Raw genomic sequence first — 26,644 nt, 5'->3', positions numbered from 1 at the left:
ACAAAAAATATATTTTAACAATAGTTTATTCTAAATAATGTTTAGGTGAATCCTTATAATGATTCGTTCATCAATTGAATACTTTAAATACACTTTGTAAATTCGCAAATTCTTTAAATGTTTTTCACAACGCATAGTATATCGCCAAGAATATCAGCCAACCATTCTCGTTTCTCGCGTCCTTTAACATATACGATTGAGGAATCTTTTTCTTCCGTCCCACTACAGCCATCGTAATTAAATGTTTAGCTATGCTGTACGGGACATTTCCATCTTCCCATTGAAGTCCATGATGTTTAATTAGCTATGAAGCTTGAGATCTTTCAGATTTTTTGTAAGCATGCTATGGTACGAGACTTGCGAAAATGTAGTGTAAGAGAACATATCCATTTCTCATCGCTACTTCCTTCACGATAAAGTTTCTTCCAATAATAAATCCTTGCCAAATACCACATACGTCGGCGCGACCATGACGAAACTATTACTGTACTTACGATTGCAAGAATGATGTACGACTGCTATTGATTGTCAAGAATCTAAATCTTTATATTTTTAACATTGGCGAGGATATTTGCTGATCTAGGTAATTTTATCTAGTTGACCACGTTGATCAATGGGCAATGCAATCGTGCAGGATCCAATAACAGTAGACGATATATCTTCCTTGCACTCAAACTCTATTCTGACGTCTACAGTGAAATTTTTAACAGACTCGTTTTATCGCAAGTAATCAATAACCACACGAGGACCGTAATGAAGGAATTTTATGACAGGTAATAATACATCATCAATATCGCATCCATAATAAGATTTACGAAAACGTGAATACATATCGAACAGGGCTATTTAAATCTATTTTTATCAAAATCCAAATTTAAATCATTGTAGGGATAAAATTTCGAGTTTAGATAAAGTTTAACGTTAGTCAATTTGCAGTCGTCGAATGCGGTAATATCTTTTGACACAGCATTTTTTTGCCAGTCTGCAGTGTAAAGATCACGTATCGGCTTTTCCAGCTGTGAGGTCCACGAATGCTTGATTGTGTTGAGTAGCAAAGGAAATTCGTACAGATCCCATAAGCAAAAACTCATCTTCAAGTATCGGTTGCTTTCTAACGCTCGTAGCAAAGACAATTTATTGATCTCATTCGATATTACATGAGGCATACGCCATTGTATTTAGAATAATTGAATCTCAGCTTCCGTCGAAGCAGGTCTAAATATGCAATTATTATCGTTGCGTGAACGTATCAGAATTAATTCGTGCGTTAATCACAATTTGCTTATAATCTTTGCAAAATCCCAATAGTATGTTTAACGGTACGCAAAAGTTAAAGTTAGCACTGACAGCATTAAGTGACAAATTCCACGCTGCATTCTCCAAAATTTTACTTCTCTCGGTTGTTATAAAGACATAGTTTTTAATTAAGTGGAAGTTATTTCAACGTTTTTGTTACGGTCAATCTCCACACCATCGAATTCATATCGAAGTTTATCAAACATAAACACGACACAATTGTTTCCTATTACTACCCTTGCCTCTTCATCCATTTTATGCACCGTCAACTTTCCTTCAACATATAGAAAGCTTGGTAACGTGTACAAATCTTAATGTTGTATCGGTATTCGTGTCCCGTCGCTATATCCAAACAATATGTTAGCGTACGGATTGTACATATAAGTTTTAATCTTCACGATGCGCTCGTCAAAGATCGGCTCGCTTCTGATATTCAAGATGTCAATCATATTGTTAAGTATTTCGTACAACGAATCCCAATGATTTCAAAAATTCACGATTCAATGCGCTTAGCTTCTTTTTAGTAAATATCTGATTATTGACACCTGATAGTCGCAGTCACTCGCATCTTCTCGCAAAAATATTGTCCCTTGTAAAGTTATTGGCCAGTATTCTGAGCTCACATTTAGAAGTATATTTAAAGTGCCACATTTAGAAGCGCAGATAAATGTGCTAGTAACATGACTAAAGTTGATCGTATTCTCAGCGCACATTTATAGTGCCTCTAACTTAGAGATACATTTATGACTATTGTGTTATATATAATGCTTATTACGCGCATACAGAATTGTGATTGGTCGTCAAATAGTTCATTATATCCGCGCCATATGTTAAATTAGCAAATTTCATTTTGACCTCTCTTTCGATGCCACTGCAACACAAAACGCAAACGCGCATATAATCCCAATAAGCAGACAATATTATTAAAAATGTTTTCAAAAATTTTTGAAAAACATTTTAAGAAATATTATTTTGCTCATTGAAATTGTAACAGCATTTTTCAATTAACCAATATTTTTGTCGGAACTCGCAATCATTATAAACTTCAAAAACGGCTATTCTATTTTGAAATACTTGTAAGCTATGATTACGCACTGCATTTGCTTCCCAAACTTTGATTTTTTATCAATGACCTTATTTACATCGACATATTTTAATATGTAAAATAAATACTATATTATTCAATCACAGCTGTTCCGTTCCATTCTTTAGAGAAATGGTTATGATTGACCAGTAATACTCCATATAGAAAGATTACAGAAATGTTGCATAGACCTTACATTGAAATATTGTAATATTGCATGGAAGTTGCGAAATGTTTCTGTAATGTTACTGCAAGCTTGCGGCAACGTTGAAATGTCCGCTCTTAGAAATATTACAATGTAACATTACAGAAATGTTACAGTGCAATGTATTTGTAATATTGAAACGCATTGATACAAATATGCAGAACGCTTAAAACGCCTAATAGATAAACTTTTAAAATATCCAAGACAGATAAAAAAAAGTTGCAATTGTGTAAATTCACAATTTGTTTGCATCCAAAATATCCGAATGCAAAAAGATTGTAGATTTATGCATACAAGTTTTTTCTCATCTCTCTTGAATGTTCTTATATATTCTTAAAGTTTATTTATTAAAATTCGAAATATCTTACATATTAGAAAATTACTATCAAATTTTGGTTTTATAGGAATGAAGATTATAAAACGATTTTCAGTTCAAATACCCTGTGTTAGGGTATCATATAAATTAAAAAAATTATAAAAATAATTCTTATGTCTTTAATCTTATTAGTTGCTCTATGCAGACTTTATATAATCATCGTGACTAGAAATTAAATGCGGAATAAGTAGCAGAACATGCGCCGCATAGCGGTGTACGGACGAACTAGCAATTATCAAATACTTGTTTGTAATGTTTTTGAAATGTTGCTGTAACATTATCATTCAATATTACAATTACACATTCCAATGATGTCTCAAAAAAATTACATTGCAACTTGCAAGATTGTAACATTACTACAATGTAACTGCAATGTTCTGTGCTGTATGTATTAAAGTATATCGGTGTAAACTATATTGTCAAATACATCCATGATTGCAGTTGAGTGTGCTCTGTCAAGCTAATTTCACTTCAAAGTGCAAGATTTCTTGTCCTAATTAATTATTTGAATTGAAAATAGTGTTGAACGAAATGTATAAATATTTTATTGCATTTTATACAACTATACTTTTAAAAAAAAAATTCAGGATTGACCAAATATCATTAATTTTATGTAAAATATTATGTAAAATAAATTCTATTATTTATAGAAACTTAATTTATAATAATTTTATTAATGAAATCAATTATATAACAGTAACAGAATTAATCAAACTTGCGAAATATCAAGTATAACACACCGTTATTACATATAAATGTATATATAAATGTGCCCTTGAGCACATTTATTGGTAGATTTATCGTATGCTCTAAATGGTTCAGAATATGATTTTCACTATAAAGCTGCGCATTTAAGCTAAAAATGATGTGCCTCTAAATGTGCCGCTAAATGTGCCGCTAAATGTGCGTTCAGAATACCGCCACATTTATCGTGTCATCTAAGGCACATTTAAAGGTACATCTAGAAATAGATGTGAGCTCAATACGGTCCATTGTCTCTCGCTTGCTCCGTGCTTTCGTTCAACACAAGCATTTCATTTATCACACGCTATTATTTTTGTCGCCGCCGTATATGCAATCTTATGGTAAATTTTTCTCCTCGAAAATCGAGTATCGTCCTTGATCAACAATGCGTATCGTTAAATTAGTAATGCTCCGTGCGACGATCGATACATAGATTTGTGCTGGCCCAGTATGGTATATACAGTAGGATCACTCTGTGGCGGCACAGTATATACAGTAGTGCAACTCCCTGTCGGCGCCTTTGATGTTAGTGTTGGGCAAAACAGAGTGCACATGCGCGAAATAAGTAAGTTGCTCGATAATGCCATCTGAATTTCTCTCTCACTTACTCTCTCGTTTTTTGTTCTCTCTCTAACTCGTTGTCGATACACATGTAGCAATAAATAATAATCCAAAATATTGTATTTTAATAAAAAAATATAAAGAAATAAATTGTTAATAATATATTTTAAAAAATAAGTAAAATAATAAGAAAAAATATAATTAATTATGCTACATATATATAATATATTAGATGTAATAAAATATAGAGAACAAAAAGAAAATAAAATATTAATCAAAAAATATTAAATATGTTAAGCTGAAAACAAAATTTCAATTATATATATATATATATATATATATATTATATATATATATATATATATATATATATATCATATATATATATATATATATATATATATATATATATATATATCTTTTATATGCACATGATGGATGATCCGCGAATTATGGGACACCCTGTATATATATATATATATATATATATATATATATATATACAGGGTGTCCCATAATTCGCGGATCATCCATCGTGTGCATATAAAAGATGTCAAAGTGAATAGGAAAGTCCTTTATCATTTCACGATTTTTCTAATAATTGTTGAGATATTCATTAAAAAAGATTAGCCAATCCGCGCCTTATACAAGCGCGCGACGAGAAGAAACGTCCTATTGTAATGTGATACTAGGTGCGCGGCGAAAAGGTGGGAAAAACTGTTTATAAAGGTTACGTACGAGCATGTAGAACATTTCTCTCACCGTTTCACCGCGCGCCTAATATCGCATTACAGTAAGACGTCTCTTCTCGTCGCGAGCTTGTATAAAGCGCTAATTGGTCGATCTTTTTTAATGAATATCTCAATAATTATTAGGAAAATCGTAAAATGATAAAAGACTTTCCTACTCACTTTGACATCCTTTATATCCACAGGACGGGTAATCCACAAATTATGGGACACCCTGTATATATACATATATGAAGTTATTATTACAATTAAATTATTATTTAAATATAATTACAATTAATATTAATGTGATATATACATATAAAAAATACTATTAAAATATTATTATCATTCAGTTAATTTATTATTCTATAATCGCTTCATAATTGCTTTGTATCAAATCTGATAAATTGCGCGATCGTACAATAAATAACATATTATAAATGTCATCTATTCCGCTAAATAAGGTAGTCAGTAGGCATTTAATTGAGTACTAAATAATGTGAGAGAGAACGTAGAAAAAAAGAGTAAATGAGAAAGAAGTTTAGATGGCATTACTAGCCAACTTACTTATTTCGCGCATGCGCATTCAGTTTTAGCAACACAAAATCGGAAGAGTTGCACTACTGTATATACTGTGGTGGCGGTGGTACCCTTTGTTCTCGATGTTAAACGATCGCCATATTGCTGATTGTGCACGGGCTTTAATTTGAATGATAAGATAAATACTAGTTAAAGTAGAAATCTATGTATGTCTAATTGTGAGACTTACAAAAGATGTTATGAGAAAAAATAATTTAACATTTAATATTGCTTTTAATTCATAATACTATTTTATATATTAATGAATCTATACGATTAATAAAAATAGTAAATATAATATGATTATACACAACAAAAGATATAAAGCGGCAATAAGCGAAAAAAGAATTATACAATAAAATATATAAAATAAAAAATATTATTTTACCAAAAAATGTGTATTTAAAAATGTATTATTTATTGTTATATATATATATATATATATATATATATATATATATTACAAAATATTTTAATAATAAAAATTTACAATGTAATGGATATAATTGAAGTTATAAATTAAAAGGTTCAGGGGATCAATTATGTATCATAAAATAATGAGAAAGTGAATTTTTATTTAATTATATAACTTTTCGTGATGAAAATGCGATATTTCTCACATGAGATTGTTCGATTAATAAAATATCATGTCAAATGATATTTTTGAAACACTGGTTATTTAATTTCTGCAACTTGATATTTAGGAAGAGGTGAGCTGGATGTTTTTGGATAACATTTTCTCTGACAAAATCTTATTACTTTATTCAGCACAAGGAGACACCTTAACAACTCAACCGAAACTTTCTTAAGACTGAAGCGGGGAGCACACACTTTTGCAAAAGTGTGTGCTCCCCGCTTTAAACTTGTGTTCTGCCGGCAGAACCTGTCGACATAAGTCGGCAGCAAAATTGACGGCAGAAATCGAGCAGGATCTGCGCAACACGGTTAGATGCCAGATTGAAACCGAGCAGGCTCTGTCGTCATTATTTAAATGGAACAACGACATTTAAATGCTTTATTAATTTACATTGCTCGTTTCGCTTACTAAAAGATGATAAATGATCATTTATTTTGCTCGTTTGTATTAATACATATAAATATATAATATTAATTAAAATAATGTAATATATAACAAAATTTAAATAATTTAATTTATAAAATTAAAATTTTATTCATATAGAATTTCTATTTTATATTTTATATTTCTATTTTATATCTATTTTATATAGATATAAAATAGAAATATAAAATATAAAATAGAAATTCTATATGAATAAAATTTTTAATTTTATAAATTAAATTATTTAAATTTTGTTATATATTACATTATTTTAATTAATATTATATATTTATATGTATTAATACAAACGAGCAAAATAAATGATCATTTATCAATCACGAAATATTGTCACTTATTTGGATAATTTCTCCAAATAAGTGAAAATTGGACATTTAATTATTTGATTTTTCAAAAATCAGTTTAATATCTGAGTTTTCCTACGGGAATCATATTAGAAATTAAACTGATAGATATAATTATATATTATTATTTTGCAGGCTTTATGTATGCTCTTGACAAGAACTTGAATACGGCTATAGAAAGTGAAAATTGCGCCGCATAGCGGTAAGCAAATAAACTACTATTTCAATAAATTATTAATTCTGTTCGGTTTCTGCTAAAAATTTGCTATCAGATTGCGCGTGCACAGATCTAGCTTAGTTTTTACCGACAATCTGACGTCAAGTCATGTTAGCAGACACTGCTCGATTTCTGCTATCAATCTGTCATTAGATTGCGCGCGTGCAGATCTTGTTCGGTTTCTACTGTCAATCTGACATCAAACTGCGTTACACAGATCCTGCTCATTTCTGCTATAATAATTCTGTGCAAATCCTGCTCACTTTCTGCTACTGATCTGTGGTCAATCTATGTCAGCAAGTATTGTTTAATAATTCTGCTAACATTCTGTTATTATTATCTGATATAACAGATTTTCTATATAGTCTGCAATCTTTCTGTTGACAAAAATTTGAAGCAGACGTTTGGCAAAATCTGTTTGAACAGACTTTGCTGACTGGGTTTGTAGTACTCATGCGCAAAGTATAATACTCAAGGCTTCTCTCTGATAGAAGTTTGGTAATTATTTATTTTTATAGAAGCATCTCAGAAGAACCTTGACATTGACATATGTTGTCATTTGTAGGTAAAAATGAAGATGAGGGGAAGCATCTCTGATGACTTTGACCTTGATACATGTCAAGATCATGACCCTGAATAACATTCAAAAAGATTTAGCCGTCAGTCATTGTCCATTAAAATATATATTAACAAAAAAAGTTTGAAAAATACCAAAGTACATGCGTGGACAGTAAGCACGCGCGCACACACACGCACACAGGAGTGGGGGGGGGGGATGCAATAGGGATCTTCGGCTTCTCTCCCGCACTCACCCCGCCGGTAGGCAGAGTGGACCTCGCTTTACAACTTACAAAGTACTACATTGTAAAGCAAAGTTCATCCTGCCTATCGGCGGGGCGGGTGCGGGAGAGGGGCCAAAATCCCTCCCCCCGTGTGTGAGTGTGTGTGAGTGTGTGTGTACGCGTATTACATACATACACACACGTACACACACAACAAACAAACACACACACACACACACACACACACACATCTCTCTCTCTCTCTCTCTCTCTCTCTCTCTCTCACACACACACACACTCACTTTCTTATTCTCTAATCTTACTTGTTTACTCGCTCGCTCACTCACTTACTCATTTGCCCTCTCACTCGTTCACTTACTCATTTATTCTTATCTTGTAGAGATTCTTCATAAATAAAATAATTAAACAAATGATTGCTGCACGGCTGCGGATAACACGAGTTTTTTATCGATTATTTTGTATCGATACTTTTACACTTTTACACTCACGCACTTAATCGATGAATTGATTAACGATTATAACGATTGCAATTATTCACAATAGATTACTACCGATCATTTAATCACTTGAAAAAACGTTATACGTGTACGTGATTATTTGATACGGACAGCGCGCGATGACAAGCAGTTTATGTCGATACTAGCGCTGCCCGCTGCCGTTGCAAACACCGCTAGTATCAAAATAACCTGCTTGTCGTCGCACGCTCTCCGTGTCAAATAATATGTACACGTATAACGCGTTTTTTCAAGTGATTAAGTGAATCGGTAGTGATATATTATAAATAATCGCGATCGTCTTAATCGTTATAATTGTTATCAATTCATCGATTAAGTGTGTGAGTGTAAAAGTGTAAAGTATCGATACAAAATAATCGATAAAAAACTCGTGCTCTCCGCGGCCGTGCAGCAATTATTTGTTTAATTATTTTATTTATGAAGAATCTCTACAAGGTAGGAATAAGTGAGTGAACGAGTGAGAAGGCGAATGAGTAAGTGAGTGAGCGAGCGAGCGAGCAAACAAGCAAGATTAGAGAACGAGAAAGTGAGTCAGAGAGAGAGAGAGAGAGAGAGAGAGAGAGAGAGAGAGAGTGTGCGGTGCGTGTGCGTGTGCGTGTGCGTGTGTGTGTGTCTGTATCTGTGTGTCTGTGTCTGTGTGCTGTGTTGTGTATGTATGTATGTCATACGCGTCATGGCTCATATACACACATACACTCATCGCGTATAGCAAACAGTTGATCGAGCGCTATAGCGGGGTGATTTAGAACAATCGTTCTACAATCTTTGAAGGATCGTATTCTTGAATGATTTCTAAGATAATTTTTCTTTTACGAAAATTTTGTCTGAAGCTTAGTTTTTAAATTATAAAAGAAAATAGTGAGCAAATTATGGGACGGGTATGCTGTAACGCTCGATTAGTTATAGCGAGCCTCGTGTAAGCACCTGCATCGGAAGGTGAGTTGTGCCGCCCCTGTCTACCATGTACTCGTCCCGTAATTCGCTCACGTAGAAATTACAGTATTATATTATGGGAATATTATTATTATTATAAAAAGTAATTTTTACTATACGTACAATATATTCACTTTAATTGAAACATAAATTATACATATTATATATACAACTTAATCTTTTAAATAGAAGACGTAAATAATAAATGGAAAATGTGCATAAAATATAAAACTATATAAAACTAAATGAAGAATATATAAAAAAATGTATAAAACACGTATTATGATAAAATGTTAAAACACGTAAATAAAAAATTTAAAAACAATTTATTTCAAATTTATTTTATTTTCAAATGTAAATTATTCTAATTAATATATTAAGTATATAAAATTATGGATTGAAATTTGATTGTTGATATAAAAATCTGATTTAAAATGTAATATTAAAAGTGATTCATTGTTATTAAAAAATATTTTAAATATAAAGAATGATGTACAGACAATTATGTTTTAATTAATAAAATTTATATATTAATAAATGAATGGTGAGAGCGAAAGTTATAGCGAGCGTGCGAGCGAGCGTGCTCCAAAAGAGACAAGCGCGAAATGAGACGGCCGACGGACAACGACACCCGCGAGTATCGAGACGCGCTCGATTCTAAGATGAATAGAATCTTAACACTTTGCTTTATTGTCGTACGCGAGATGCGATTGTAATTCGCACGCGGCGGATGAACAGCGATGAATCGTCTGTCTCGGAATAACTCCGGTAGTCACACAACGGCACTGAAATATGTCTATTTCACTAAACGAGACCGACTCTTTATTTCACTCGAGTAGCGTACACGCGTCAAAAGTACTCTGAGCGGAATGCGCCGCGCTCGGTTGGCGGCTTACCTTTATACTGTCATCGCCTTCTCGAAGGATCCAGAAGGTCCCCGAAATTTAGTCATTTCCGCCGACAGTTTTTAGGTGACTTGTTTGTCGCAATTTTACCTTAGATCCTTCGAGAAGGGCGACGATGTTTGTTGTTGCCGCGCGTTTTCGCTCGGTCGCAGAAAACGCTACCTCGCATCGCGCGCGCGGCGATGACGCGGTCGCGCGGCAACAAAAATGCGAAGTTCGAGATCGTTGTAATCTCGAACATCCCGCCCGCCTCGCCGGAATTCCGGCGAAGGAGCGCTTTTGGCTAGCCCAGAGAGGCATTGCGCCCGTGAGGCGCGGGGTTGTCCTCTTGCTCGTCGGAGCGGCTCTCCGGCAAGAGGACGATTTTGACGATCGGACGAGTCAGCTCTGAGGTGGCAGTGCGGATGGTGACCACGCGGACTCTCCCGTCGTCTCCTGGGTGCACGTTGATGATCCGGGCGAGAGGCCATCGTGTAGGCGGCGTGTTGTCGCTCCGGATAAGGCAAAGACGCCCGACGCGGATCTCGCTGTTGGGAATCCACCATTTAGGTCGCTGGGAGAGCGAGTGGAGGTACTCCTGGGACCATCTGCTCCAGAAATGATCGCGCATTCTTTGGACGAGCTGCCAGCGCGAGAGTCGGCCGATTGGGGCGTCCAGGAGATTCGGCTCTGGGACGGCATTGAGGGCCGCTCCCACGAGGAAGTGCCCTGGAGTCAAGGCCGCTACGTCGTCCGGATCGTCCGTCAATGCTTGTAGCGGTCTCGAGTTCATGCAGGCCTCGATTTGCGTGAGGAGGGTGCTCATCTCCTCGTAGGTGAGTGTTGACTCCCCTAGCACCCTGCGGAGGTGGTGCTTGAGCGACTTCACCGCCGCTTCCCACAAGCCGCCAAAGTGAGGTGCTGAGGGCGGGTTGAAGTCCCAATGGATGCGGTCGGTGGCCAGCTGATCGGCGATTTGGCGCTGTGCTGGGTTGCTCGCGGCGAAGAAGGCTCGGAGCTGCGCGTCGGCTCCGACGAAATTAGTACCGCAGTCGCTGTGGAGGCTGCGACACAGCCCGCGTCGCGCTGTAAACCTCCTCAGGGCGGCCAGGAAGGCTTCAGCCGAGTAATCTGACACGACCTCGAGGTGCACGGCCTTTGTGCTAAGGCACACAAAGACCGCGACAAAGGCCTTGTACCAACGGTGTCCGCGACCCTTTGTTGTGCGCAACTGGATGAGGCCGGCGTAGTCTACGCCGGTGCGCCAGAATGGCCTCGCAGGAGTGACGCGGAGCCGTGGCAGGTCCCCGATGAGCTCCTCCTCTCGTGATGACGGCCACGACGTTGGGCCCTCCGAAAGCCAGAGTGGACCCCTCCACCAGAGGGGATGAGCGACTAGTTCGCTCGGGGAGATTCCCCGCGATGCGCAGTCGGCAGGGTTCTCCGTCCCCGGAAGATGGTGCCAGTGTGCTCCCGGCAAGGCCGCCTGAATCTCGGCGACGCGGTTCGCGACGTAGACCTTCCAGCGAGAGGGGTGGCCGCGGATCCAGCCCAAGGCGACCGTCGAGTCGGACCACAGATGGATGGGCGCGCCTCCTGTTCCGAGAGTCTGGCGGAGGTGCACCACTAGCCGGGCGAGTAACGAGGCCGCGCAGAGCTCCAAGCGGGGTAGTGACACCGTCCTCAACGGCGCTACCCTGGTCTTTGCTGAAAGAAGAATAATCGTGGTTTCCCCGTGGCGGGTTTCCGTCCTCGCGTAGACGACGGCGGCGTAGGCCCGCTCGGATGCGTCCGCAAAGCCATGCAGCTCGATTCGGGCGTCTGCATGGTCGATGGGCACGCGTCGCGGGACTCGAATTTCCTCCAAACGAGGGAGGTCCTCCTGGAGAGTGCTCCACTGCTGCGCGTTAGCCTCGTCCAACGGGGTGTCCCAGTCCACGCCTTGCAGCCACGTGGACTGAAACCAGATCTTGGCCCGTATGATGGTCGGAGCTAGCCAGCCCAGTGGATCGAAGAGGCGGGCCGTCAGCGAGAGGACGGACCGCTTCGTGTAGATTGGCACCTTGATGGACCTGGTGGAAAGGAAAAGTGGTCTCCGCTCGGATGCCAGTGGAGACCGAGAGTGGCGTGACTCTCCTGCGGCGTCCACGACCATAGGTCACGGTGTGACCGGTGCTCCGGCGCAATGCGCGTTAGTAGGCGGGGGTCATTGGCCGACCACTTCCTGAGCGGAAACCCGCCCGCCGTGCACAGCTCCGTTAGCTGCCGCTGGAGGTCCATGGCTTCCTCGATGGAGGGTGCGCCCGTGAGGATGTCATCCATGTAGACATCCTGGCGCAGCGCCGCTGAGCCATGGGGGAAGTGGACCTCCTCGTCATCGGCGAGTTGTCGTAAGGAGCGCAACGCCAGGAACGGAGCGCAGGCCAGTCCGTATGTTACTGTATTGAGCTGGTAGGTTTGCGGAGCAGTCTGGTCCTCGTAGCGCCACAGAATCCTCTGGAGATGGCGATCCTCCGGCGCAACGAGAATCTGGCGATACATCTTCTCGATGTCGCTCGCCAGCACGAAGCGATGGACTCGCCACCGCAGCAAAATGTCCTCCAAGGCGGGCAGCAGGTTGGGTCCCACCTTGAGATGCCTGTTGAGGCTGGCTCCTGAAGGAACCGTGGATGAGCCATTGAAGACGACTCGGATTTTGGCTGAGTTCCCCTTGCGCATCACGCCATGGTGAGGCAGGTAGCAGTCGGCCGGCCTTGCAGCGCCGGCCGGCTGGACGAGGGACATGTGCCCCAGGACTTCATACTCCCGCATGAAGTCCGTGTACCGTTGTTTCAGCTGTTCGTCTCGAGCGAACTTGTGTTCCATTTGCCCGAGCAGGCGGGCTGCGGTGCGCTTCGTTCCCGCGAGGTCTGGGAGCGGCAGTCTGAGAGGCAGACGCACGACGAAGCGACCGCTGGTGTCTCGCGTATGTGTCTGGACGAAGTGGTCCTCGGCTTCCTGCTCTTCCGTGGTGGGTGGAATGGCCTTGGCCACGACCTCCTCCTGTCGCCAAAACTCCTGCACCAAGTCGTGAAGATCGCCGTCGCTGCAGCAGTGGTGAGTCTGGGCGGACCGGGTGGTGGCTGAAGTGCCGACGGAACCCGAAAGAATCCAACCCAGAGTTGTCCTCTGGGCCACTGGCTGCCGACGCCCTCCACGTCGAAGGCCGGGTTGGAGAATGGTTGCGCAGACATCCGCTCCAAGAAGAAGTTCAACTGAGTCGTCTGCGAAGAAGTCCGGGTCGGCGAGCTCGATGCCATTAATGTGTGGCCACGTGTTGCGACTCACTCGAATGCCACCGGTGTAGAGCGTCAGCTGGCGTAAGATGAGCGCTGAAACCCGCAGCGGCGGACCGTCGCGCAGCGGCGTGAGCGCGAGCTCGACTCGGCCCCGAGAGCCCGTAAGTTGCCCGCCAACGCCGACAATGTCTGTCGAAGCAGGAGTCCGGGACAATTGCAATCGCTGGACCAGTGACTCAGCGACGATTGACACTTCGGATCCTTGATCGATGAGGGCTCGTGCAGTGTGAAATACGCCGAACTTGTCGGCCACGCGGACGCGCGCCGTCGCGAGAAGCACAGCCAACGTTGCTTTCGAAGCTCGGTTCGCGGACAGCGATGATTTGGCGACTTCGGTTGTTTTGCACGCGTCGTGTAGCGTCGAGTGATGACGCGCATCGCAGATCGAACACGTCTTCTTCGACGAACAGTCACTCACCTTGTGCTTCCCGAGACAGTTGAAGCACAGCTGATGTTTTTCTACGTGCTGCCGTCGCTCCGCCGCTGGCTTGGCCTTGTACGCGTCACAAAACATTATGTAATGCTCCTTGTGACACAAGGAGCATTGGCCGCGATTGCCGTCCGATTTCCGTACATTATGCACGCGCGGAGAACGCCCGGACGTCGCGCCCGGTCTTGCGGTACTCGGTTCCGGCTTGGACGGTTGCAGCGACTCGACCGTGTGCAGCCGTCGGTCGAGGAATTGGATCAGCTCCTTGTACGCCGGTGGATGCGTCGTGTCGCTTATCGCGTTCTCCCATTCTCGGCGGGACTGGGAGTCCATGAGATCGACAACGAGGTGGACAAACAAGTCCTCGCCGCTCGTTATCGGTCGACCGATGCTCTCGAGGGAGCCGACGGTGTTCAAAACGCCGTGATAAAGCGCACGCAAATCTGTGCTCGACTCACCCTTCACACGTTGAAGAGCCAGGAACCTCGCGATGTACGATCGCACGAGCAGGCGCTTGTTCTCGTAGTAGTCCGTGAGAGCCCTCCACGCGCGGTCGAAATTCTCCCCTGTTGTGGGCAGGCTGCGGATGAGGAGTTCCGCTTCTCCCTTGAGACACGCCTTGAGATAGTGAAGTTTCTCGACGTTGCTAGCCGAGACATCCTTTCCAATGAGGGAATGAAAGAGGTCTCGGAAGGACGGCCAGTCCTCGTACAACCCGGAGAACTGAGGAAGTTGTATCCTCGGCAAGGTCGTTTGCGGCGGCTGTGATAACGGTGTGCTCGCAGCGGACGCCTCGTTTCTCTCGCACTTGAGACGGTAGAGCGCTTCTGAGAGCATGCCCTTCTGAGTGAGGTACGCTTCCTCTGTTAGCGTTAACATGTCCTTCTTGGCGTAGTCGGTCTCGCGTAAGGCCTCCCAGGATGTGGTGAGCTTATCGTGGTTGTGTTCGAATTTCGCCCAGTTGGCTTCCAGGGCTTGGAGTCGTGCCTCCACCAGCCCGACAGTAATGTTGGCGGACCCCGACTTCCGCAAGTTTTCGTACGAGCGTGTAATGCGCCCGTACAGCTCGAATTGAGTCCGTATGGTTGAGTCCATGTCTCTACTCATTTTGTCTCTTAGGCTGTGATGACCGAAGAAGCTCCGACGAAAATCACCACAGACACTGCACTCACTACACCCACAGGCACCGGACAGCAGGATCCGGCTCGAAGGACCAGCAAATGAGAGCGAAAGTTATAGCGAGCGTGCGAGCGAGCGTGCTCCAAAAGAGACAAGCGCGAAATGAGACGGCCGACGGACAACGACACCCGCGAGTATCGAGACGCGCTCGATTCTAAGATGAATAGAATCTTAACACTTTGCTTTATCGTCGTACGCGAGATGCGATTGTAATTCGCACGCGGCGGATGAACAGCGATGAATCGTCTGTCTCGGAATAACTCCGGTAGTCACACAACGGCACTGAAATATGTCTATTTCACTAAACGAGACCGACTCTTTATTTCACTCGAGTAGCGTACACGCGTCAAAAGTACTCTAAGCGGAATGCGCCGCGCTCGGTTGGCGGCTTACCTTTATACTGTCATCGTTTTCTCGAAGGATCCAGAAGGTCCCCGAAATTTAGTCATTTCCGCCGACAGTTTTTAGGTGACTTGTTTGTCGCAATTTTACCTTAGATCCTTCGAGAAGGGCGACGATGTTTGTTGTTGCCGCGCGTTTTCGCTCGGTCGCAGAAAACGCTACCTCGCATCGCGCGCGCGGCGATGACGCGGTCGCGCGGCAACAAAAATGCGAAGTTCGAGATCGTTGCAATCTCGAACAAATGGATTCTCGTTTTCCATCAATATTTCAGTGCAAATGTTATTTTGCAGTATCTGGAAGAAAGAAGCGAAAATGTTTAGAATCATAATTATGCAAGGAAAATAACTTATAGCTATTTATGTTTGTTTTATTGCACTTTATGCGAATAATAAATACAAGAGAAGTCATCGAATACATGCAAATGCTTATATTATTCTAGACTGCCTTTGAGAAAATAATCCTTACCAATAAATAGGAACTAATAAAGACTGGCATTAAATTTAAAACAACAAATTTTTTTGTGCGTTTCATGCCAAACCATACTATTATGCTACTTGTTACAAGAACTTATGCTATGCTTATTTTATCGCACTTCATGCGAATAAATAAAAAGTTAAACAGCTTTCACTGACGCTCCAAGATAATTCGTCGAGTTAGTCGAGTTAGTGTTTGTCCCCACAGCAGTTTCAGATGTTATCTTTGTTGCAGCATATAGTCTTAAATACAAGTATGCTTTGCACACTTGCTTCGAAAGAAAATAAATATGATTTGTATCATTAACTGCATCATCAAACATGTGTTCGTTTAACTGTGAAAACAATGTACAAGGTTGTAAAAGATCATGCAAAACCTTTGAGCAAAAAAGAGCAGGAAAATTGGGTTCAACAGGAACCATACCGTTAAGTTTATCTAAGGAATGCCTTAATAACTTTTTCGTTGTTTTACAAATCCGAACGACAGATTCACTGGGAAAAAATAGACCTCCATTAGTTTTAGCTTCTATAAGACAGTTTCGTTCGAATTGTGCCAAATGTGGAAAATCTTGAAGTAGAGCATTTCTGCACGTTTCACATCGGATAATAGTTTTTTTTATTTATTAATTTTCTCACAACCCAACCGGCAATGTAACTTACACATGTTCTTGAGAAAATAAAGAGCTGAGAAAGAGTGGTCATGAAGTTGTTAAATTCTTTCAAAAAATTTTCATCTGCTTCATTTTCTTTGTTATTGTTCCCTAAATCATATTTTTTTCTACTCTGACATTAGCCATTTTGTCATAAACGGTTGGGTCATAAAAATCAATTTTTTTTTACGCGTAAAAGTTATCGTTAGAATATTCGTGGAATCCATTACTTTTACATTTCCATAGACAGCTTGAATCTGATGATGAATTAAAAGTCTTTTGTAAGCTAATATGAATTGCCTGAAGGTTGGATTTGAGTACCAACCACCACAACTCCTAATAGTACAAAAAAACAATTCTAGATGATCTTGATTGCATCTGTAGGTCAATAGATATTTCAGCTGAGAAATTTCAGATTTAACGTAAGTATCAAAAATTATTATTATGGATGTTATCGCAGTAATGAATTCCTCGAAAGGAACATACTTTCTCGTATGGTTTATTGGAGTACCGGCAACGTCCGTGATGCCTTGCATATATTCAACATGTGATAAAATCGACGATCGTCAAAATTCCTCATTGGATTTTCTTAAAGGAGCTTTAAGTCCCTTAACAAAGGGATTACGTGAATTTAAAAAGTCAAAGATTCTTTTGATGCACCTAATAAGTCTCACAGTTACCTCAGATCCTCTAAATTCCTTTAAATTTAGGTATTTATTACAAAATTCAATCAAATCGGCAACACTGTGACTAAGAGTTTGAGTAGCTAAAGCTTTCATTTTCATCTTCCAACGGATATGTGCCATTTTCAATTTATTTCCAGCTCTCAATCCTTTTTTTCTTGTAATTGAGCTAGAGCTCGATAAATCTCAATTCAATAGAGTTTTTTTTGGCATCTTTTAAAATTTTCAAATCTCCTAATGCATTTCTTACAAGTTTGAGCATGTGACAAGCATAAAAAATAATATAAATTTTTTCTTGAGTGGACAGATGTAGAAAAAAAGGTTTCAAATCTAACAAATCGAAAGATGCACCAAGAGCGCGCATTGTTGCGAAGTGCTCTGCTGGACCATCTAATGTTAAGAAAACAACTTCGATTTCAATTTCGTGAAGGCGAATTAAAGCTTTTCTGATAAGTTCGGAATTTGTAGCAGAATCGATTCCATTAATTAAAAAATATCCTATGGGAATTTTCCATGACTCATCTAAACTCACAAAAATCATAACCAATGCGTCCTTTGCTAATAAAAATATCAGTCGACTCTATTTCAGAACTAAAATCCACAAATCTTGTTCACAAATTTTTCCATTAGGAAGACGCTGCAATGATTTTTTGATAGATATTTCATCTAACATAAAAGCTAGAAGAATTTTTTTGTTAGATTTCTTTGATGCAACTTTTTGTTTTAAAGCGTCAAAACTTTCGAAAGTGAAACCAGGTTCACCATCGATTGCTGAATACCAAGAACGAAGGGCACTAGGATTTGGCAAAGCCTTGCAAAATTTTCACCTAACAAATCCGTACGCTTTAGGAGAATAAAAATGGAGGGTCATCGCAAACGATCTAAGAGCTACTGGATACTTTTTTTTAGATACCTTGTTCTTTTTTCTTAAGCTGGCACTTCCATCTTTTCCTTGGCTAATTATTATTTTCTTTGTCATTTTCTTTAATTAACTTATTTTTATTATTAAAGAATCTCTTTAGAAATTGGGAAAGTGCTAGCAATAGAATCCAAACACTTCAAACCTGAATCTGGAAAAGCACGAGTGTTTTGTAATTCATTTACAATGTCTTTCAATAAAGTAATCTTTTTTTTTAAACGTGAAATACACTATCTCATAACGTGCGCCTGGTTCACTAAAACTTGTATTCTCTTCTGTTGCTGAATACATCTTTTCCTCATCGTTTTTGGAGATGCTTCGTATTGATGATCATGCTTCGAGTAAAGAATTCATTTTTTAATACTTCTTGGTGTTTCTAGTATCCTATTAGAAACAGGACTGTTTACTTTTTCAGTTGCTGAACTCGTAGAAGGTGTTACATTTTTGTCGCAGTGTTCGACTGTTCACATTTCGATATAATGTTATCAGACTTTAATATAAGAATTAGATTTTCTGCACAAATTTCTTATATATATACTTAATTCATTCATATCTGAGGAACAATTTATCACAGCTTCTCTCTCTGAATACAATGATATGTTAGTAACCCTGTCACTTCTTTGAATTTTAGAAGGAAGTGTGAAAAATTCCGATGAAATATGTTTTGTTCCTTGCAGGCTGAATTATCGATTGACTGCCGTTAATATCATGTATATCAGGTGAATTGTTTATATTCTCTTGCATTTCAATGAATGTTCTTATAAATGTATATATCCGCATATACACTTATTTATTTATTTAACTAGTTAAAAAGTTATTTTAATGCAGCAATATGAATAAAACTAAATAATTACAACTAAAATAATTTATAAATATAATATATTATCATACCTTCACTGTCTACAGATGAAAACAAAGTTGGCACTGCATTTGATTTTAGAACTAAACCACGATTTGATGATCGTAAACATTTTTTATCAAAATGATAACTACACAGCAAACTTCTATCATTTGGAATAAAATCTTTCAATTCCGTTGCTGCTACCCATTTCTCTAGTAATTCGGGATTATTTAAGGGAAATCTGTTACAAAAATTTTACAAATATTTACAAGTTAAAATATAAATATTTTGAGACAAATACTACAATTATACATGTTTTCTTGTATGTAAAATAAGTCATTTGCATAATTTTTGCTTGTGGAACGATCTTTTTTTATCCTTTTTTCAGCCGGTGTGAAGTTACCACCGGCACATATTCAAAAATCGAAAGTTTTATAGAGTTCTATTTGCACCCCAAATAGTTCTAAAGTTCCTGATAGGTTTTAGAAATAGTTCCGGCGAAAAACCTAAAAAAATTGCGTTTTGAAAATATGAGGTGCTTCCCGTGGCACCGCAAAATGCAAAAAATGCCATTTAAGTCGTTGTATCCTATAGTTCTCGAAGAGTTCTACAGTTCCTGATAGGTTTTAATAATAGTTCCGGCCTCTAAATATTTTAAAACAATTTTTGAATCTCAGAGCTGGCACCTCATCTTCCGCTAAAAGTGGCCAGAACTTTTTCATCTTTGGTTTTACAGCTTCGGACGTTGATAATAATCGATAGAACTCTTCGGGGTGCAAACGGAAATGTTATCAGAACGCCGAAATTTCGAAAAATATGTTACCCTTTTGTAACGGTCTACCCTTCCCGACGCCACGGATCGGCTCGCCGGTTCCAGGATTCGGGAGAAGGAAGAGACTCGGGCTCGCAAATTACACACTCGATTTGGCCAACAAATAATAAAGCTTTATTCGTGCAAACATATGGTACAATGGAATTGGCCGTTACACGGGACGCGCGAATACAATTTGGGCACGCAGCCCGGGTTTCTAATGCTAGAATATGGCGGACTTAACTTAGGGAGTAAACAAACGAGATCGGCCTATACTAACAGAAACGGTAGAATTAATATAAGAGGAATCGTCACACGAAATAAGAGAATGGGATCGGCTAACAAAATCGGGGCGGCCGCGTCGAATCCGTACTCTTGACGGCGAACCCGTGCCAGGACGTGACGTCCGGATCCGAGGAGTTGCACTGCTCGGCGGTCTATCCTGAAAAGGACTAGGGACCCACCGGCGCGCTAGGCGACTTATCCTGAAAAGGACTGAGCGCCGGAGATGCTGTTCTTGGCGTCACGAGCGGGCACCGGCTCTCTGCTTAATATAGACGGCTTAGGGACTACGCGTGCTATATACAAGAGACGCGGGCGCGGAGTCAATCGGACGGAGCTTAAGGCTCCCGGTCGCGGACCACCGGTGGTCGTCGCACGGTGCGCGAAGACGTCGGTATCGCGAGGAGGCGACGAAGAGAGCACTCTTCGTCGCGGACAACGCCGGTCGTCGAGAGCACTCGTCCCCCGGACCGGAGGTGGTTGGTGTGAGGGAGAGCACTCCCTCGCACCGACAGGACTGGACGCCGAGAGCACTCGTCTCCTAGACCAGGTCGAAGGAACGGGATAAGGATCGGTCAACTGGAGTCTCAGAGAGCGCTCTGAGGCTTCGAGTGTCCCGAGGATCGGGACCAGGACTGGTGCCGAGAGCCGTGTCGAGCCGGCTTATATACCCGGCCGGCTTCCCTTACTTAGGCTCGCGCCGCCCTAGTGGGGGATCGTATGGCCCAGCGGCGGCTCATACGATGGGCTCGCCGCCTTGCAACGGCGCGGCTATATGAAAATTTGTGGGGCGCTAAGCGCCGGCCTCTTCTGCGGACGGGTGAACGGTCCGCGAGGCTCTCGTAACGACACAGGTCGTTACACTTTCAGGACAGAAATTTTCTAAGAGCGTATAACTAAAAGTGGCCAGAACTTTTTCATCTTTGATTTTCAAGCTTCTATCGATTATTATTAACGTCCAAAGCTGTAATGAAAAAACTTCATTGCAGAACAGTAAACACAAATTGATTTATATTCCCCAAATAATGTTGGAATACTTCCGATGCGTAGAAATTTCTTATTTGTATTTTCTTAAAAAGATTTTTTTTTAAATGATCTGAACATAATAAGGAATGTTTTTTCGGTACAAAATTTGGCTCCAGATTCATGTGTTACAACCACGATTGCAAAATTTTCTTATCTTTCAAAGGAAATCTTAAAAAAAAATATTTTTTTTATAATATTAATTTCGAAAAAATATGAAATATAAAATACATAAAAGGAATGATATAAGATATCTATAAGACATAAATGAGTATACGACTTGTATACTTACTTATGTTCTATCTTCGATCCCTTGTTTTGAACCACAAAAAACACAGGACGACACATTTTCAAAAAGTAATTTAATTTATAACGATGGAGAAAAAACCTATATGTCTTTAACATGTGCTAACCCGAAAAAAAACAACAGTACGCCAACACCCAAATTGTCTGCTCATTGGCCAGCAAGCGCCGCCATATTAGCATATTTTACTTTATCAAAGATGGCTGCCTGGTTTTCAATTCGTAACAAGTTTTTCACAGCATACGCTATTCAGTGATATATAGAAATCAGTCATTTTAATACAAAAAAAAATTGGAAAATCGAAAAATCGATTATTATAAACTTTAAATATTTAAAAGAAGTCTTCTTTATTAAGCGGGAAAAACATGTACATATATTTGAATGTTAAACATTTAAAAATTAATTTCAAAAGCATTTGCACATATTTCAGTTTGTGTAATTAATAATTAAATATAAGTTATTTTAATATAAAATATATTATATTTTGTGTGTTTTAGAATTCACTGCTAGTACTGAAAATCTATAGTTTACGTCACATGTATTAAGTCCGTATCAGACTATGCATTGAGATTGAAATTTAATCAATTAGGACAAACAAATTTTACTTTCTTTTATTCTGATTGATCAAATTTCAATCTTCAATACATAGTCTGATACGGGCTTTATAGATTTTCAGTATTGGCTGTGAATTTCTAAACACAGCTTTCGCTACAGATGGCGCAGAAGTTCAATAATCCAACAAAAAATCGGATATCGATATATGGGATCTTCAACAAATCGTACGAAAAAATCGATTATTCTACAAAAAAAAATCGGATCTTTTGATATATTGGACAAAATCGCCCATCCATGATCTCTCTACATAACTGGATAAGACATAGGACGAAAAAATTGTGATCAATTGAAGCACGGACTTGAAGGACGGAGCATAATACTCGAAAGCGAAGGCGAGTAGAGGGAGATCAGCCATCTTGCTCGGCGACATTAGTGCTGCTATCTAGTCAATAATAAGAGTATTATTTTTTTCAAATTGCCAGAAGAAGTTATTAACCATTAATCCTCATTAGTACTCAAAAATATCTTATTTTTTAAACATAAAAAGATATATTTAAAATATCGTGGCGTTTTAATATATCCATCTGAAAGCGTTCATTAAAATATGTAAAGAAACCGAAAAAGTTATTAGGTTTTATATGAAGGGAAAAAATGAAATTGTATCAAATAAATATAATATATATCATGTTGCGTACGTTGTTTTATCCCATTTAAATATGGATAATATATTTATAGAATTATTATTTTATTCGAATGACCAAACATTTTTATTTGTCATAGAATATATTTAGTAAAAAGTATTATTTTAAAATTTATTAAAACGCGTTATTTTTATGTTGCGAAAGAAACTGATATAAATATTAGTTATAGACATTTTTATAATAAATTAATATTATTTAAGGGGCAATAAATAATTTGTAAAACATTATTTGTATAATTTTAATATAATTTTAATATAATTTTAAAACGCATTATTTTTATATTACGGAAAAACATACAAATATTTATAGTTATAGACATTTTTATAATAAATTAATATTATTTAAGAGGCAAAAAATAATTTATAAAACATTATTTTCAATTTTATTTTCAAAAGTTTTTATTACCAAAGAAGTTAAACAATTAATTCTGTTAAGTACTAACAGATATCAGCGTTAATGTCGCTGACCAAAATGGCTAAAAGTCAAAATCTCCCTCTTCACTTAGACTTCAGCCCTCTCATCTATAGTATATGTTTATGCTCCGTCCTTCAAGTCCGTGGCTTCAACAACGTTCTGTTTTGTCAATGCGCATGAAGCGCTTTAGTTATTTTATTCAGAACGGTTGTCTACACTTTCTGCGCGCTAGTACGAATTGAAAATGAATGTCGTGCAAAATATAGAAAAACGAATTCCAATTAAAAGAACTAAAAGAACGAGAATAATGAATTCATTAGAAATGAAGCTCGTCAATTGATCGATAACTGATGTTTGATTATTAATAATGGTTATTAAAATCATAAATAGGACTAATTAACAAACTTATACAAAGAATTTTATATTTTTTTTAATGAATAAATATTCTTGGTTAATAAACAGGCATTGGTTATGTTTAATTTTTGATTTTATATTTATACAAATCAGTTTTATTTTGTGTATTATAAAATGTGAACAAAATAAAATAATAATATCATTCAAACTTTGAGAAGTAATATCCAAACTTAAAATTTTAATAAATTAAAATAAACTAATTGATATAAAATAAACATTAATATAAAATAAACTGATTATATAAAATAAACTTTCAATGTTTCAACTAGTAACGCTTAATTTATGCTTTCGTGTACGTTGCCAGCCTATCCCCTCCACACACTATAAACACCCTGTTCCGTCTCAATCTGGATCCGTTCCGAATTACACAAGAAACGCATAGACTGCATAAATGCATCAGAAGCATCAACTGCATCAAATCGAAATAGAAGGAGTCAATGCGCTGGGACGAGGACTAGAATTCAGTATGGTTATAACAATTTAGGGAATTTTCAGCGCTACCAAAGCGCTTTTGTTGCGCGCATTGGTAAATCGGAACGACTCTCTATGCAGTCTATGCGCTTTCTGCATAAAGACCATTGCACGTTAAAAAATTTTAGTCGTAATCGTAAAGCCGTAAGTAAAACGGGGAGCACATACTTTTACATAAGCGCATAATTATAAACATAAAGAAATTGATTGGTCCACAAATATATGCATAAGAAAATGAACCAATCAATTTCCTTATGCTTATTGTTATGCGCTTATGCAAAAGTGTGTGCTCCCCGCTTAAATCAACCAATCATACAGTTCAAACATTCTTATTATGTTTAGAATGTTTGATTGTAATTGGTCAATTTTCTTAAGGCTGTAACGTCCTGCCAATTTTAAAAACTATATTTTAGCTAGTAATTACGCTTTTATCTCTGCAAAATACCTATGGAATATAGAACAATTATTTAATCCATTTGCTTTTATTTCAATTGTTAACTAATTTCATTAATCGCTTATCATTCTAGTTCCATATGGTTATTTAGCCTAAAAACCGAATATATTTTAATTCTTTTAGTAATAATAATGGATAACGTGTAACGTCCTGCCAATTTTAAAAACTATATTTTAGCTAGTAATTAAGTACCGCTTTTATCCCCGCAAAATATCTATGGAATAATTATGTAATCCATTTGCTTTTATTTTAATTGTTAACTAATTTCATTAATCACTTATCATTCTAGTTCCATATGGTTATTTAGTCTAAAACCGAATATATTTTAATCCTTTTAGTAATAATAATCGATGGCGCAAGGAATTGAGAATTCCTTAGATCGACGAATCAGGAAGCATTATTTAGAACTAGCTAACTGTACAGCAATGACTTTCTAGAACTAACCTGCTGATTACTTTAAGAACGGACTTGCGAGCGAATTTCACATTCGATAATATCGATACTAATATCTAACTTTTAAGATTTTAATATTTAATCATACAGACAAATATATATTTAATAATTACTCATTCTTAAATTGAGGAGTAAATGCGCCGTACTTTATGGAATCATAAAACGTATATAATAATAATTTGTTGACTATGATTTGTTGAATATTTATAATTATTTTATCCAAAACAACACATATTAAACTTTTAATACTATATTCAATACAATTATACTTTATCAATAATTAAAATCATATTAATTAAAACAGGTTATTATATAATGCGCGAATGCTTCCATAAATACATGATTTTAATAAAATTAATATGTTTTATTGTAGTATCGATCAAGTGACCATAAATATAAATTTAAGAGGCTTATATTCTATGGAATCATAAATTATATACATTACATATAATACATATAAGCTAAAATATCTATTTTTCTTAAACTATAGAATGCCATAACTTTATATAAATTGCCAACTTATATTATCAAAACTGAAATAAATAGAACAAATGATTCCATAAATTAATAAGCATAAATATTAACCATATTATTAAGGATTTTATGTTATAAAATATTAATTAAGCTTAAGAAGAAAACGCGCATAAGAGGCCTTATATCAGTGAAACCTGATATTGCGAGCGATAAGTCGAACGGACACGCGACGGCTACGACCACGAGCGCCGAAACTCAATAGTCAGATAAACATATCGATCGACAATTCTCAGAAGAATTGTTGTTAAAAATCTTTCTTCTCAGAAGTCCTTCACTGAATCATTCTAAGAACATACCAGAGCGCGACGCGTGTGCTACGCACGGCCCGAAGACCCTTTGTTTCGACAGTATATAAGCCGGCGATTTCGAACCTTTGGGGCACTCAGTTCAAGCATTACATTCAGTCATAGCATTACATTCAGATCATTCAGCATTGCATTACATTCAGTTCGGGCAGTCAATTCGGAGCATTCAATTAAGAAGTCTTCTACCATTCAGATCATTCACTTTTGCAAGCATTCAAGCACTTATTCTTAGTTAACATTATTCATTACTATTACTATTTCGTACAAGTATTCGCTCCGTATTATTCGTTTATTGTTCGCGTACTATTCACTATTCCATTTCGATTAATATAATTGTCGATTCAGTGTTAAGTTGTGTAAAACTAAGGAAATAATAAAAAACTTCGTGCATACATCTGTGTACTTTTATCCGGCCTATTTCATCCACCGAGGTCTTAAAGGACGAGAGAAGGGCTTAACAGAGTACGACCAGAACTTGAACAGAAGGAAAGATTTTCCTGCCACATCACGGTAAGTACTTACAATTACCATAAATCCCCATCTTTCCATAAATATTAGAAACTTTATTTGAATTGACTGACAACCCCTAATATCATTTAATTACCTTTTCATCCTCTAATTAATAAGAAATCCCCTGTCAAGCATTAGCATGTGGCTG

General features: G+C 38.3%; 2 protein-coding genes and 1 long non-coding RNA gene across 3 annotated transcripts; all 3 read right to left on the bottom strand.

Annotated features, from left to right (window-relative positions):
- Window positions 1-10,654: 10,654 nt before the first annotated feature.
- Window positions 10,655-15,225, bottom strand: LOC126857789 (uncharacterized). Its single transcript, XM_050607510.1, has 2 exons — window positions 12,569-15,225; window positions 10,655-12,422 (listed from the first exon to the last, which is right to left on the bottom strand). Exons 1-2 carry the CDS (start codon window positions 15,223-15,225, stop codon window positions 10,655-10,657), a joined length of 4,425 nt encoding a protein of 1,474 aa, XP_050463467.1.
- Window positions 15,226-16,054: 829 nt separating this feature from the next.
- Window positions 16,055-16,930, bottom strand: LOC126857762 (uncharacterized). Its single transcript, XR_007688542.1, has 2 exons — window positions 16,597-16,930; window positions 16,055-16,507 (listed from the first exon to the last, which is right to left on the bottom strand). It is a non-coding gene; the product is annotated as an uncharacterized LOC126857762 (long non-coding RNA).
- A 1,685-nt stretch (window positions 16,931-18,615) lies between these two features.
- Window positions 18,616-21,848, bottom strand: LOC126857757 (THAP domain-containing protein 1-like). Its single transcript, XM_050607480.1, has 3 exons — window positions 21,674-21,848; window positions 19,316-19,506; window positions 18,616-18,808 (listed from the first exon to the last, which is right to left on the bottom strand). Exons 1-3 carry the CDS (start codon window positions 21,784-21,786, stop codon window positions 18,801-18,803), a joined length of 312 nt encoding a protein of 103 aa, XP_050463437.1. The 5' UTR covers window positions 21,787-21,848; the 3' UTR covers window positions 18,616-18,800.
- Between the last annotated feature and the right edge of the window lie 4,796 nt (window positions 21,849-26,644).

The sequence above is a fragment of the Cataglyphis hispanica genome, chromosome 22, assembly GCF_021464435.1.
Source record: "Cataglyphis hispanica isolate Lineage 1 chromosome 22, ULB_Chis1_1.0, whole genome shotgun sequence".
Taxonomy (NCBI): Eukaryota; Metazoa; Arthropoda; class Insecta; order Hymenoptera; family Formicidae; genus Cataglyphis; species Cataglyphis hispanica.
The sequence above is the reverse complement of the archived record's forward strand: the minus strand, read 5'-3'. Positions and strand labels throughout refer to the sequence as shown.